We start from the raw sequence: 15,102 nt of genomic DNA, 5'->3' as shown, positions 1-15,102 counted from the left end.
TATCATCTTCATTGAGAACGAGAGAGAAAAAGTGAGGTAAAGAGTATATATGTATGTACTCTTGTTGTTTTTGTATCTTGTATGTGTGCTAAGTGCTTTTGGATAATATTTTAATTTTTAAATAGAATACTCGTATCCCGCTTCGAATATGTCCTCAAAGCTGTGGTTTGTGTAAATAATGACCCAGATATAGTTAGAAGCAAGTCCATATACACCTACTCTAAGAGTTTTATAAGTATAGCTTCTATACCGACTTTTGACACAAAGTTCTACTATATTCTCTCTTAAATTGGAATGTATCTTGAAAATCGAAAAAGCCATTGGGCTGTATATTATGTCAAAAGACTTGGATGATGATGGACTCTTTTCCAAAATGTACATCACGAGATATTTAGTTTTGAAAATTGCTTTTGCTCTGTATAATGACAATTAGATCCCACAAAATGCCTTACGAGAATAATCCCTGGGGACTCTTTGATTGTATTTTTGGTTGACAAAATGTTTATCGACTTCTGTTGTTTTTAAATCCCTCAGATGGAATTATATATCTTTGCCAAGAATAATACAAATACATTTAAAGGAAAATGAGAATGTTAGGATTTTACTTGTCATTTAGCAAATCACTGTTTATGTTGATGGTGAATTTTGCTTAAGGTTATAACTGGGATAACTATATGGTTAGTTGCACAGCATGTGTGGGGGTTTGGTGTTGGTGTTTAATTTAAGTTTAGTATCGATTTGTAAATCTCAATAGAATAAGTTTTTTTTGTAATTACAAAAACTAATTTCTTACATATGTATGTATATATTTCTGTTTGGAATTCAATAAAGAATAAAGAAATTAGTGTAAATTGAGACAGGCATCAAGTAGAAAAAGATATAGGTATCTAAATGATTTATTAATCGTTTTCTATTTTTCAATAGAAAAAAATGTTACTTATACGCCATAGTGACCGATTAAGTTAATACCTTTAAAATTGACATACAACTCAGTTGTAATATGTGTTGCCTATTGACTGAAGTTATTATAAAAATAGTTTGTCAATCCAGCCTTTAAGTTTAATTTGTGAACACCCAACAGGTCCCAAATATTTATAAATTTTTGGTTGCTAGCTATTTAAAATACTCACTAAGCATTTAAAATTCAAGATTTGGTTGAAAACATTTGAAGAATTAAAATTAAAAAAAAAAAAAAAAAATATTTTTCAGACATAGACCAGTGTCTCAAAAATATTGAGAAGAATGCCAAAAATTAATTTTTTTGTTTTTTATTTTTATTTCTGACAAAAAAACTTGATTTTTATAAAATTTTGCGTTTTTTTGTTTGAAATAAGTTTAAATTTTCTTTGATTATATCATTTTCTTGCGGTTGAAACATTAATTTCCTTTTTCTGGAAATACACTGTCAAAAATAAAAAAAATTTAAATACACATTTCGGGATTGATTTTTCAGTAAATATGTTTCATTATCTCCATATAACATAAAATTCCTAAAAATGGTGGTACAAATTTGAAAATAACTTAATGAACAACGGAGATACATATATCGGATATTGTACAACTAGGCCCCATTTCACAAAACTACTAGTCTAATAACACTGGTTTACAGCCAAAATGGACACTCAATCCCACTGTATTTTTCGTACGTACTTTGAACTCTAGGACTCTGAAATCACTTTAAAAAAAATTACGATGGATACGTTTTCGAGATATGATTTTTCAAAGTTTTTTGTCGTTGTTTTTTTCCAGCCTACTTAGTATTCGGACTATATCTTGAGTAATAAACGACTAATCTGAACAGAAAAAGCCGGCGATTGAAAGCTGAGTAAATAAGCAAAAAACGCTAGAACAATTTTTCTGGGTCACTCCAGAAGTTTAAGTGCAATGTATTAAAAAATTTTTAAAAAAATCGAGTTTTTAAAGAAAATTTCCGAAAAAAAACTTTATTACTGAAAGAAAAAATCAAAATCTTTCGAATCCTCAAAGTTCTTCAAAATCTATGGATAAATTATAAAGATATGACAATTTTTGTAACGATCAGTTTTGATTTTTTCTGTTAATTTCTAAGTTTTTGTCTATAACTTGAGAAGCAAGCCGAATTTAAAAATTTTTATTAAGTAATTTTATTGTAGATAATTAAATTTCCTATCGATGTGTATCCTTTAAAAAAAAATTAAAGTTGAAATATTGTAAAAAACTATTGTAACTATTCATAAAAGAGAAAAAAACAAAATTTTTGATGTTCTTACTAAACTATTTTTATCATTTGAGCATTTATACTTTCAACATAATGGTCACAAAAATTGAATACCTACGGCTAAAATTGGATAAAATATGAACTTTCAAAATCTACTGTTTTTGGTCTTTTTGAACCATTTTTGTTCAACACATTTAGATTTTCGAGTTTTCTGGGCTCAAATCTATACTAAAAGTATAAAGTCCAAAATGTCCAAATTTTTTTTTTTTTTTTGTAAACTAGTGTAATCAGCAGCCCACGAAAAAAGTTTGCCAGTACTTTTGCCAAGACCTACCAATCTTTATGTATTTTGACGTGCTGAATTTGAACCTAAAGAAAGTTTTTCATTTACCTTAAATTTTTAGTTAATTGCAAAGAGCCATAAAAATTGCCATAAAATGGAAGGGTTTTTTGCAATTTACTAAAAATTTTTAAGGTGTTTGGGGAAAACGGACAGGTAGATCCGGTCGAATAAATTTTTCTTGCTTGCAGACAAAATAAATACACAATTTTCAATTTTCCACAAAAAAGTCACATGCAAAATCTGTTTTTTTATTTTTTTTATGAGTTTCCCTAGCAAAAGTTCCATTCGACAGCAGACCGTTTTTATTAAGATATTTTCAATTTGTTTTTCAACTTAATTTGTACTGGTGTTAGGAGTTTACACGATGTGAAAATTAAAATACATTTTTTTAAATCAGAAAACTCCTTCTCAATGACATTTAGTAAAATACAGTTTTTTTTTTTGTTTCAAAATTTTCAAACAAAAAGTCTATTTATATTGAAATTTTCTAAAAGCAAGAGATAAAACCTAGTTGTAATTTTGAAAAAAAAAAAATTAAATAATTTTGTAAGAATGTTGTTCGAAAATTTCACATTGATACAGCAATTGGTTTCCGATAAAATACGTATTTGTGAAGAATTTTTTGTTAAGTTTACATGGTTCCGAAAATTTTTAAACGCGTTTTTCTGGAAACTGTGTTTTCAAAGTCGGTGAGCAAAATTTCTCCGAAACGGCTGGAGTGATCGGCTTGAATTGAATACAATTTTCTCAGATACTTTTTCAGGTAATGAACGAAGGAATAAGGTTTTTGACAATAATTCAATTCTTTAAGCCACTTTAAAGCGTAAATTTTCTTGAAAAACAACGATTTTTTTCTTTGGGAAAACCGCCATTTTGTCAAAAATCAAAATTCTGACTATTCCCTGGAAATTAATCTTTCTTTTTAATTTTAGCTGATTTGGATCAAACATACATATCTTGCTCACCGCCAGACACCTTTTTTTGGAGGTCGTCTAGGAGAACTACTACAACATTAAATACACAGCGAATTCTTTTAGTACATTATATATGCTACATATGTATATGGACATGTATTCTTTATGTTTATATAAATAAATGCCTCTTCACAAAAAATACACAAAAAAGAACGTTTTTTCGGACTTACAACTAGATATAACCCCTTAACTGATAGCGCAAATCGAAAAAGTTGTCAGGGACTGCTCTTAGGGAATGCCTTGTTTTGTCTGCTAAATTAACGAAATTTTTGAACACTTTAAATATTAAATAAATATAAAATATTTTAAATTTGCTATATCTTGAATCTGAACGATCGTATCGAAAAAAGTGTCATAAGACTTTTTGTTGGTAATATAAAAATTTATAAATATTTTTTGATAACACTATTTAAGAGTCAAAAGCAAAAAACGTTATTTTTGTTTCTAGTTTATATCTTTAAAACAATAAATCTTACAAGAATGTAGGTATATTATTTTTTTATAGAAAGTAATATTATGTAAGAACTTTGCATCAAAATATATGTATTTTCATTAATATTGATACATTGAATATTTTAAAAATTAATAAAGACATTTTTGAAGATGTATTGTTATTTACTCCCTATAAAAACATAAATATCTACAAAATATATATTTAATAGGTACAATATAAATAGAGAAAATAATTCTTTCAATAGTTCTGTGAAATTAATTTCTTATACAATCTAAAACAAAGTAACATCTATAAAATATTATTTGTCATCATCGAAAAGTTATTTGAAAAGATAAATATAATGAATACTAAGAAATAAGACCTCATTAATGCTGAATCGGATATCTCTTTTTTGCAACAAAATAACAACACATCTTTCTCTGCAATCAACTTTATCGTGATAAAATTCATACAAAAAATGTCGAGAAGAAGAAAATTCTTTGGTAATCCAATCAACACAAATACTCGTAAAGAATAAAAAAATAAAAAAAAAAAAAACAACAAACATTATTTTCTTCCCTGAGATGTTTTGCTGTAAATGTCTACTCCCCGCACAGCACCCCACTGAAATCCTCAGTTAAATCCTCAATCTCAATCTAAATTGTGCAGTCAACCCCATTAATTCTTTGCTTCTATGCCGCAAGCTATAGCTGCTAGTGTTGGTGTTGGTAGGTATATATACTTTTTCTACCCCCCACCCATTTTTCTCTCTACTAAACTACTGATTGCACAATAACCACTCACCTGACTTATAGATTCCTGCTTCCATAGTTTGCCACCCTTCAGGATGCCACTTATCTGTGTTGGGGAGGACTCCTTTGGTGGAATCGGTGGCTTTGGCTCCTGGATTAGTTCGGTAGATTCACTCACACTATTTATGGCTGGATGTGTTGTTGTTGTTGTTGTTGTATTACCTGCTGTTGCTGATGATGGTGCTAGTGCTGAGGCTGCAACTGGTGCAGCAATAATACCGGCGGTGGCATTGGCAGCGGCAGCAGCGGAGGTGATGATAGATGGCGCTGTAACTTCTGCCGTCTGGAGACTTACGGGTGCTGTCGATGTGGTCGTTATGTCTTCGGTGGCTTCCCGCACGATTCGTCTTTCTGTGACTGTAGTCATTGTTATAGTTTCAACAACAAATCTTTGATTCTTATGAACAGATATAATTTTTTTATCCTTTTCATCTTTTTAAAGTTTTTCGAGAATTATTTTTGATTAAAAGTTATATTTTTTGTTTGTTTGTGTAGTAGATAAATTTTTTGTGAGAGATGTATTTAGCATAGCAATTTGTTTTACATTATTTTTTTTTTATTTTTAATAAAGTTTATGTATTTTTTTTTTATTTATTTATTTAGATCCACAACGTTAACGTAACGAAGACATCACACGCAGCAATGAAAATTATAATCATTTACTCATGCAGATAATACATTTATATAAAATACAATATATATTAATACATATAAAAGGTAGAGGGATTTATAATGGATTTTAAAAGGTTTGAGGGTAAAGTTAAATGAGAATTCGAAATTGAAATTGAAAACCAGGAGCAAATTACGTATGTATAAACATAATGAGACAAATTGAAAGTGAAAAATTGAAATATTTTAAAACAAACAAACAAACACAGAGAAAAATTTAAATTAATTTTGGATTTGATGAAATTGATTTAATTAATTTTCTATGCATACAAATAATTTATCTGGATTTTGCATTATACTAGCAGAGATTTATATGAATATTTAATTTTTGTGGTTTGTATATGGAAATTGCAATATACAAAGTAATGGACTATAATGAAATGTTTTCATAACAAACTTTTGACATGTTGCTGGCTGAACGCAGTGAGGCATTGATAAAAATAAATTATTGGTCTATCTTATTCACCCAGACTAGGGTTAGGATAATCCAAAAGTCAATGTTTTCAACTATATTAGAGTTCAGTGACGCAGGTTCGGTGCAGTGGGTTTAAAACGAAATATTAAAGGATATTAGCTTTGAAATTCTGAATATTTAAATGAAAGAATCTTATGGTACATCTGAAAAAGTTCACCAGTGTACAGTCCGTGAAATACAAGAACTATTTAGGAATGGTTTAGTATAGAGGAATCAAACCAAACAATTTTAATGCCAGAAAGTGTAGCTAATTTGTTGCGAAAACCGAAAATTTGTAGCTTGCTTGGTTTCTAAGTAATTGTGACAATTTAAATGCTCATTTGTTATTCTTAGGTTTAAAAAGTAAAAAAAAAAAAATCACTTTTGGTTCACTAAAACTAATGGATTTTTTTCAAAACAACATTTTTGATGCAAACCACAATTTTGCAGCTCAAAAGCATTTTAAAGTATTCAAATTTTTGCTGAAAAAGTTAGCTCAAAAGTATTCCCCTAAAAACTTAATAAAATGCAAAATACAAATATTTTTTTTACGGGAATTTTTTGTCATCTTGAACTAGACGCCCAACTATCAAATTTTAATTTAGTCTACAAAAGCTAGCAATTGAGGTCAGAAAAATTAATTCATGATTCTTGAACCGACGCAGAATTTTACCCTCTAAAGGGCCAAAGCCATATAGAACTGACCAATAAACCGCATCCGTCGAGTCATGGTACGCGTCAGTTCTCATAAGAACGTGTGTATTTTATTGAGCTGTCAGTAAAGTCCTCTGACGTAACGAATGCGACGGATTCTATTGGTTGGCCTCTTTAAGCATACCCAAAACCCGCTCTATATAGGCTCCTTTTTAAACTTGTTTAAAGAAGGCCTTAAAAGTGGGGAAGTGATGGCTTTTAGAGCTGAAAATTGAAGTGAAACCTGGTAAAAATAACACTGGTTTACAAGGGTTTTCTAAAGGTTTTCAGTGTGTTGAATTCGAATCCGAAGTCAGAAACAACTAATCAGCTCCCGTTTTTGAGATATTACCGTTAGAGTATGCAGTACTTCGGACCTTATTCTTTTATATAAGAAAAATTGTTTGAGCATATTTAGTAACATTTATAAGAACTATTTATCAACTTTTTAAATGTGTTTTAGGTCCATTTTCTTCACTCGGAGTTGAACATAACTTGAGAATTTTTAATATAAAAATTCTCAAGTTTTGTTCAACTCCGAGTGAAGAAAATGGACCTAAATCTTTCCGATATCTTTTTTATTGCCCGAGATATCCTCAGTCGAGTTCAGCACACCGAAAACCTTCAGAAAAGTATATTTTTGTTTCGGCAACAAAAAAAAGTTTAATTTGGTTAACCAGTGTAATAGTACACTAATAAAATTTTTGAACTGCTGTTGTCCAATTTTAAAGAAAGTGCATTTTAATATTTTGCATGAAAGGGTGTTTTTTTTTTTGCATATATATAACGATGGAAATTGTAGCGAAACATTCTATCAATAAAATAGTTATGAAAATCGGTTGAAGTTTTGCATTTGGTATTAGAAGCAAAAATTGAAGGCGAAAAAGTTAGTATCGAAGTGGATCATATAACGTAATTTTAATTGTTTTGGAGCGATAAAAAAAAATTGATACAAATATACCTGCTAGCTCTTATTGTGTACGGTGATTTGTTTAAACTAGTAAAAAGCGGTAAAATAATACTCTTTAAATTTATGTCAATGTGTAGGTCCATTCTACCGCTACCCATGATAAACATATCATATTTTTAATCATTTATTGTTGGACATGATATTTTCAAAATAACAAAAAAGTATTGTTGTTGGAAAATTTAAATTTTAAGAGGAAATCTATAAAAGGATAAAGCGGAAAACATTATTTAGACATTGGATGGTAATTCAATTCTTTTGAAAATTATATTTATTTCGGTAACCAATATACCGAGAAAAAGTGCATCAAAGAAAGGTCAGAACGGACCACACACATTTCATAGAAATTGAAATTCATACAAGAACATCATTGGCACGTGTAAAACGGTTTCCTATGTTCTCTCAAAACCAGACACGTTTCGTTGTTTGTTTTTTTTTTTGTGTTAAAGTTATAATCCGTACTAGCCTCGTTTTTATCAGTACATATCAGTTTTGAAATTGATTTTATTTTCTTTTTAAAATAAAAAAAAAATAAGTAAAGTGGAAACTGAATTTTTAACTAAATAAAAATTTAATTTCTTGAAAAAAACCATTTTAATTTCGTTAACCACTACCGAGAAAAATTGGATTGGATTTGGATAGTTTCTTCTATTTTTAAATGAAACTTTTTATAAAAACTGAAGTGGGCACACAATTTTTTTTTTTTTTATTTTTAGAATAGTAAAATCCAATTTTTCCTAGTCTTAGTGATTATATGCAATATTTTGGTAGCAATGTCAATACATAGAGTAAACTTTTTAGAATATTGCTGTCAGCATAAATACAATTATTAGTTTCAGAAGAAAAATAGTCCATTATTTTAAACATTTTTAATTTTTTGTGTAACCACGCTTAAAAACCCATTTTTAGATTTTACTAGGAATTTGACATACATAAATGGATTTAAGTTAAGTAAGTAAAGTTCAATTTTCTAATGAAATGGGACATTTTAGGGCCATCAAGGATCAAGGGTGCAAGTATCAAACAATTCAGAATATCCACGTATAATTTTCAACTGTAATGAACGCAGGATCCAGGAGTACCTACCATTTTTTGTTTTTTTTTGAAAAGTTCGTGTTACATTTATTTAAATTTACATACCCCATTTCACTTTTATTTTAAAATAACACTGGTTAGCAAAATTAAACTTTTTTTGTTGCCGAAACAAAAATTTACTTTTCTGAAGGTTTTCGATGTGCTGAACTCGAATCCGAAGTAAACAAAAATTTATCAGATCCCGTTTTTGAAATTTTACTTCTGACCTTATTCTTAATATGTACCTATAAGGAAAATTTTTTGAGTAACGGTTTTTAGAAGAATATCCATCTTTCAAGACCTGTTAAAATCTTTCCGATATCTTTCTTACTGCTCGAGATATCCTCAGTTCTTTGGCATACTTAATCTACCATAGAAATTTTATAACGTCATTATCTCATTATGATATACATATGAAGCCAAACCCATTTACTTCATTTTAAGATATCTCGGGCAATAAAAAAGATGTTCAAAAGATTTGAACAGGTATTGAAAGATGGTTTCTTATAGAAACCGTTACTATAAGTATGCTTAAACAATTTTCCTTATATAAATGAATAAGATCCGAAGTACTCAAAAAAACATTTTGCGGGAGCTGATTATTTTTTTTCTGACTTCGGAATCGAGTTCAGCACACCGAAAACCTTCAGAAAAGTATTTATATTTTTGTTTCGGCAACAAAACCCTTGTATACCAGTGTAATCATCTTGTATGGAAAATGTTTCCAGAAAATATTTCAAAGTACAGTGGTGCTTTTCGTTGTCAAAAATGATTTTCTTTGCCATTTCTTTACGAAAATTAATTAAATTTGACAGATTTAAGTGTGTTGAATCAAACTTAAAAACAAACAAGTATGTATGCGGAATCGAAGGATAAGGTTGTGTCTTTTTCACCAGAGGTCTTGGGTTCGAATCCCAAGACAACCCAAAACTTTTATTTTGTTTGCTTACAGAATAATTCTGAAATATTTTTTGTTTTTTAAAGCAAAAAATCTGTTTTCCTGAAACGTTATCACGTAAACTGGTATTCATTACGTATGCTCAACTCTGTTTCCCAAATAATAAAAACAATAAGCCATTGTTATTAAAAAATTATAAAATTGAGAAGTACCTAAATTTGAAAGGATAAAGCGGAAAGCTGAATTTTAATTTTAGATAGTTATTTAATTCCTTGAAATCTTGTATATTAATTTTGTTAACCATTACTGAGAACAAATGCGTCAAGAATAGATAACTATCATTTAACTGAAACTCAATTTAATAAAAAGCTATTTCGAATGAATGCATGAATTACAAATTACAAGTTACAAGTAAAAACCCAAAAGCAGAGAGAGTTTAGAATATTGTTAGGTTATCCTTACATAGTAAAGGTTTATGATAGATAGAAACTAAAGTGGACCCAAAAACTTTTAGAAGTTAAATTCCATGAATTCTTATTCATTCAAAGTAATTACTGTGTGTAATCGCACCTAAACAAGTTTCAGTACCATCAATATGTCAATTTCAGGAAATCAAAAACACTTTTCACTGAGTTTTAGTTTAATTGGTTTAAATAAATTGAGTTTTAGAAAATTGTGTTTTCGATGAAATTTTTCGGTAGAAGTATCACAACGAAAATTGCCATCGGGCGTTTTTGGACTTGTCTTTCAGATCACTGAGTGCAACCTATGGTTTTTGCGTTATGGTCTTCTGAACATATTCTAATTTTTTGATATATCCGACAATGGAAAAATAAAAATCGGGAAGCCTCTCGGAAATGGACATTTTGTGAGTTTTCAGAACCCATCTGAATGGACTTATTCTTTTTCAATTCACTATTTCACAATTTCTGTTGAAATGGGTCAGGGTATGTCTAAGTAACGTTTTCTTAAATCTCCCATAAACGACGTCATTATTACAATATTTTTGGCAATTCGCCTGTCATATCACCGTTCACTGGATATGAATATTAGGATTTCTATTCGATTTTAGCTCAAGAAACCTACATACATACAAGAAAGGTCAATAATACAACAAACAAAGAAGAATTGGAGGAAGCAATTATAACATCTCTCAAGAGATTATTAGATCACTTTATGATAGACTACTACGACGAATCATGGCATTACATGATGCCAGACGCCAGAAAATATTGATTATGATCTTTGAACTTTGAGACCAAAAACAGCAAGCGGATCTAAACTACGTCCCTTACTCTGGTGGACACTTTGTGGCGAAATAAAAAAAAAAAAAATATCTCAGTAATTGAATGCAAATTTTTTGCGCAAGCTAAACATTTTTAGATCGCATGGTTCCAACAAAATAAGTCTGAAGTTAGCGGGCAAAATCTGAAATCATTAAAAACAATAAGTTTGGCTGAGATCCATATCTTCCATAAACTTCGTTTTAAAGCCTCAACAGATTTTTTTGTTTTTCAAAATTCCGATAAAGTAAGATAGTAGGTACAGGTAAAATAGTACATAAAATCAAGAAATAAAAAAAAAAAAAATTGTTACACTCATGAAACTTGGCAAAAAGTTTGCTTTTGGGATAAGAACCAAGTACAAAAAAAGTCTATACAAAAAAGTTGGGTGGAAGGGTTTTTTTTCGCGGACAAGAGGGAGGGGGTGAAGGTCAAAAATATACCTACTGAAAAAAATTGTTGGTCGAATATCATCATATGACACATGTTTTCAAGTTATTTTTTGATGCTGAATCTAATGACATAAAAATAAAGTCCATACGATTGCTCTAAGAGAAGTTATAGCCGATTGAAAACAAGAGTGCTTGTCATTTGACTTCAACAAGTAAAATATAACCTAAACCCATGTGAAAAACATGCTACACTGATAAAATTCGGGATGAAGGTTTAAGATAAAGCAGGGAAAAAGGATTCATAAAGTTCTTAAAATTATTTTTGGTGAAAGGGTGTTTTTTTGATGGGTTAAGTTGTGTGTGAGGAAGGTATCATAATAGCTGACCTAAATTTTATTAATTTTTAAAACTTGGTGTAAATGTTTTGGTTGGTATAAGAATTAAGAATCTAAAAAGTGGACACCCAGTCGGCACACTATCGTGGCTAAACGCCAATCTAACCAACCCAACTGAACACCCCGAGGACAACCTAGTCAGCAGACTTTTTAAATTAAGTTTATCCATGTATAATATTTATTTATATTTTATAACTTAGTCATTGTATAAGGTGAGGCCCCTTCTGTGCCAACAAAATTTTATATCAACCAATGTATCTTAGAAATAAGTTAATTTTTAAGTCAATTGTAAATAAGAAGTTCAATAAACTAAATTGAATTGAATTGGGTGTTTTTTTGGTAGGTTCAGTTGTGTGTGAGGAAGGTATCTAACAGCTGACTTAAATTTTATTAATTTTAAAAACTTGGTGTAAATGTTTTGGTTGGTATAAGAATAAAGAAACTATAAAGTGTACAATATTATCTTGAGTGAAAGGGTGTTTTTTTTTAAGAAATGATGAAATTCGGAATTAGTACCACAAAAACTAGGAAAAAATTGTTACACCAATGAAAATTGGTAAAAATGTTTCATTTATAACAGAAACCAAGAACCCGAACAGTCTATACAAATACTTTAGGTTAAAGGGTGTTTTTTTGGGAAATAGGGAAAAATCCGCGATATGTCCGATAAAATCAATGTTATAGATGGTACAATTACGAAATTCATTAAATATGTTCTCTTTCCCATGGGAATTACGAATAATGTAAGTCTATACATCTTTTTTTATGTGAAAGGGTGTTTTTTTTAGAAGTAAAGAAAATATGGGTAAAGTATATAATACTAGAGTAATATTAGTGGTACCCTATTGAAATTTAGCACTTATGTTACTTTTAAGATAAGAAACAAGAATCTAAAGTGTCTATAAAAATATCATGGTTAAAAGGGTGTTTTTTTGAGTGAAAACAAAAATGATGGGTCACCCTAATGAAATTTGGTAAAAACAATGATTTTGGGATAGAATGCAAGAATAAAGAGTTTTCATAAAAAAAATTTTGGTGAAAGGGTGTTTTTTTTTTCGAAGAGACAGTAAAATCTGCAATTGGCCAAAAAAAGCCAATGATTAGCGTAAAACGTGTAAGAACTTATCTATAAATGTTTAATTTGTCATCAAAACCATAATTAAAATGAATCATTGGCTTTTGTCCGCGAAAAACACCCTTCCACCCAAATTTTTTTATAGACTTTTTTTGTACTTGGCAAACTTTTTGACAAGTTTCATGAGTGTAACAATTTTTTTTTTTAATGCCTATTTTACCTGTACTAAGACTGAAGTTAGCGGATGAAAATACGCAAATTATTATATTTTTGATGTCCAAAGTTGTAGCTAATTAAATGCTAATTTGTTGTGCAAAAATTAATTTTGTAGCTAGACCCAGTCATTTTTTTATTTCAACTTAGAGCCCCGGCACACTACAAACTTTCTATATCGGCCGACAATTTAATCGGTCTCTTAATCAGTATAAAAGTGCGCACACTACAACGATTAAGTATCGGCCGATCAAAAAGTTTGTTTGATCGAAAAAAAGTTTGTTTTGCTTCACAAAGTTTCAGAATTTCACTTTCGGTTTGATCAAGGCCAGTGGAGAAATTTTGAAAGAATAACTCTTTCAATTTGTTTTCTTTTGCCAGTAATTGTAGCTTTTCAAAACTTTTCAATTTTTGATGCAAACCCTTATTTTGTAGCCCCAATACTTTTTAAAATACTCTAGGTTTTTTTTTTAATAAAAGTAATAGCCTAAAAACGAGCTTTCAAAATCCAAAAAAAAATTCGAAATTTGAAATTTTTTTTACAGAAATTTGAAGTCACCTAGACTAGAGATGAAACGGTCAACATTTTTTTTTTTCTTTCCTTGAAATTGTAGCTTTGAAAAATTGCGCATTTTTGAAAATTTTGACCGTTACATGTGGGGTTTCATCTTATACTTTTCAAAGCAAACTACAAGGTAACGTTAAAAGATATTGTGGCACACAGAGAAATCGGTCTTCCCACACACACTTAAGTCACAGCTGTGAGTGAAAGCAAGAGAAAGGTACTAATTTACATTTTGTCATATTTTTTGAAAATTTGAGCTTTTAAGTCTGAAACCAACTTCACAAAATGTTGTTTTATTATTTTTTTTAAGCAGGTGGCCATGGCACAGAGGAATGAGTAGATGACTTCAGAGCCAGACATCGTGGGTTCGAACCCAACGGTCGGCTCAGAAGTTTTTTCTAAATCGCCAGCTTAACTGAAGCCACCTGTGCGATAACATGAGACAATTGTCAACGATGTCTCCCCCTCTGTGCCACGTAGTTATGTGTTATATGTGTTTCTGTTGTTCTTTCTTTCTTTGTCTTTCTCTCTGTTGTATTAATGTCTTGTGCTGTATCAGCAAAATGGACTAAGTTTCCGAAGCTGTAGTGTGTGTCTAGTCCGTAGATTTATCTTCGGATTAGATTAATATGTAATGTAATGTATTTTTTTAAAACATTTTTATCAATATTTCAATTCGGCTAGGACTTCTCATCCCGTGTTTCTATCATACAATATTGAATGAACTTGAGTGAGGCCTACATGCGAGGTCATCTTTTTTTTTTAAGAGACCTAAGTCATACCTAGTATTAACTTTCACCAATGAGAGTGTGAAAAAAAAGTTTACCTTCATCAAATTTGTTGACGTTTGATGACACTTTTACTCGCAAAACTAGAATGAAAATCCAGCGTGGAAAGGGAGAACAGTTTTAGAGTCATACATAATTGATAACATTTTGCAAACTTGACCTCTTGTTGACGAACCTTATTTTTTATGCAGGACTAAATATCGTGGCACAGCATTTTGATGATTGATAACATATTCTATGAAATATGGAATATTTTTTAAATCCCTTTAAAAAATGTTTGTAAGAAGAAGCTTCAATACATTATGGTGACTGGCTTTATTAAGGGTGTGTGGCTAGGTTTTTTGTTTTTTTCTCATCATCACAAATACCATAATAATCCAGCCATTAAATTAATTAATTTCTTAAAATTCACAACCCAAAATCCAAGGCAACAACCTTTTCAACTACATACATATAAAAGACTCAACGTCGACACAACCACATACAACAACAAAATCTTAAAGGAATTTTATCCTGTTTTATTGATCCCATTTCCATTACACAAAACACAGAGCTCTTTATGGCTTTCCTTGATAAGTATTTTTTTGTTTTCTTATTTCTTTTTTGTTCATTCATTGTAGAAACAATTTGTAAAATGATTTCTTTGACATTTTCATCGTTAACCAAATCCTCATTATTTCAACTATATTTTGGGAGAAAAATTGAATCCTTTGACTTTTGAGTAAATCTAAAAAAACATCGAAAGTACATGACCTAATAAATAAACTTTTGAGCCTCTGTGAATTGTAAACATAAAGTTATCGTGTCGTCTACCGGCTAGAGTAGGTAAAGAAATTCAATTCTTTCAAAAAAAATATGGGTCAAATTAGATGAAATA

General features: G+C 29.9%; 1 protein-coding gene across 5 annotated transcripts in view; it reads right to left on the bottom strand.

The window, feature by feature from the left end:
* The window catches only part of LOC129911548 (uncharacterized), a 107,061-nt gene that overhangs the window by 25,738 nt on the left and 66,221 nt on the right, over positions 1-15,102 (bottom strand). For 3 of the 5 annotated variants that reach the window (XM_055989377.1, XM_055989378.1, XM_055989381.1), the window contains exon 4: positions 4,752-5,191. In XM_055989377.1, the coding sequence (XP_055845352.1) occupies positions 4,752-5,191 (440 nt within the window). The remainder of the gene's footprint in view (positions 1-4,751; positions 5,192-15,102) is intronic. The other 2 variants (XM_055989380.1, XM_055989382.1) reach the window with 1 other exon arrangement.

Source organism: Episyrphus balteatus, chromosome 2, assembly GCF_945859705.1.
Source record: "Episyrphus balteatus chromosome 2, idEpiBalt1.1, whole genome shotgun sequence".
Lineage (NCBI taxonomy): Eukaryota > Metazoa > Arthropoda > Insecta > Diptera > Syrphidae > Episyrphus > Episyrphus balteatus.
Note: the sequence above shows the minus strand (reverse complement) of the source record. Positions and strands in the feature narration are given on the sequence as shown.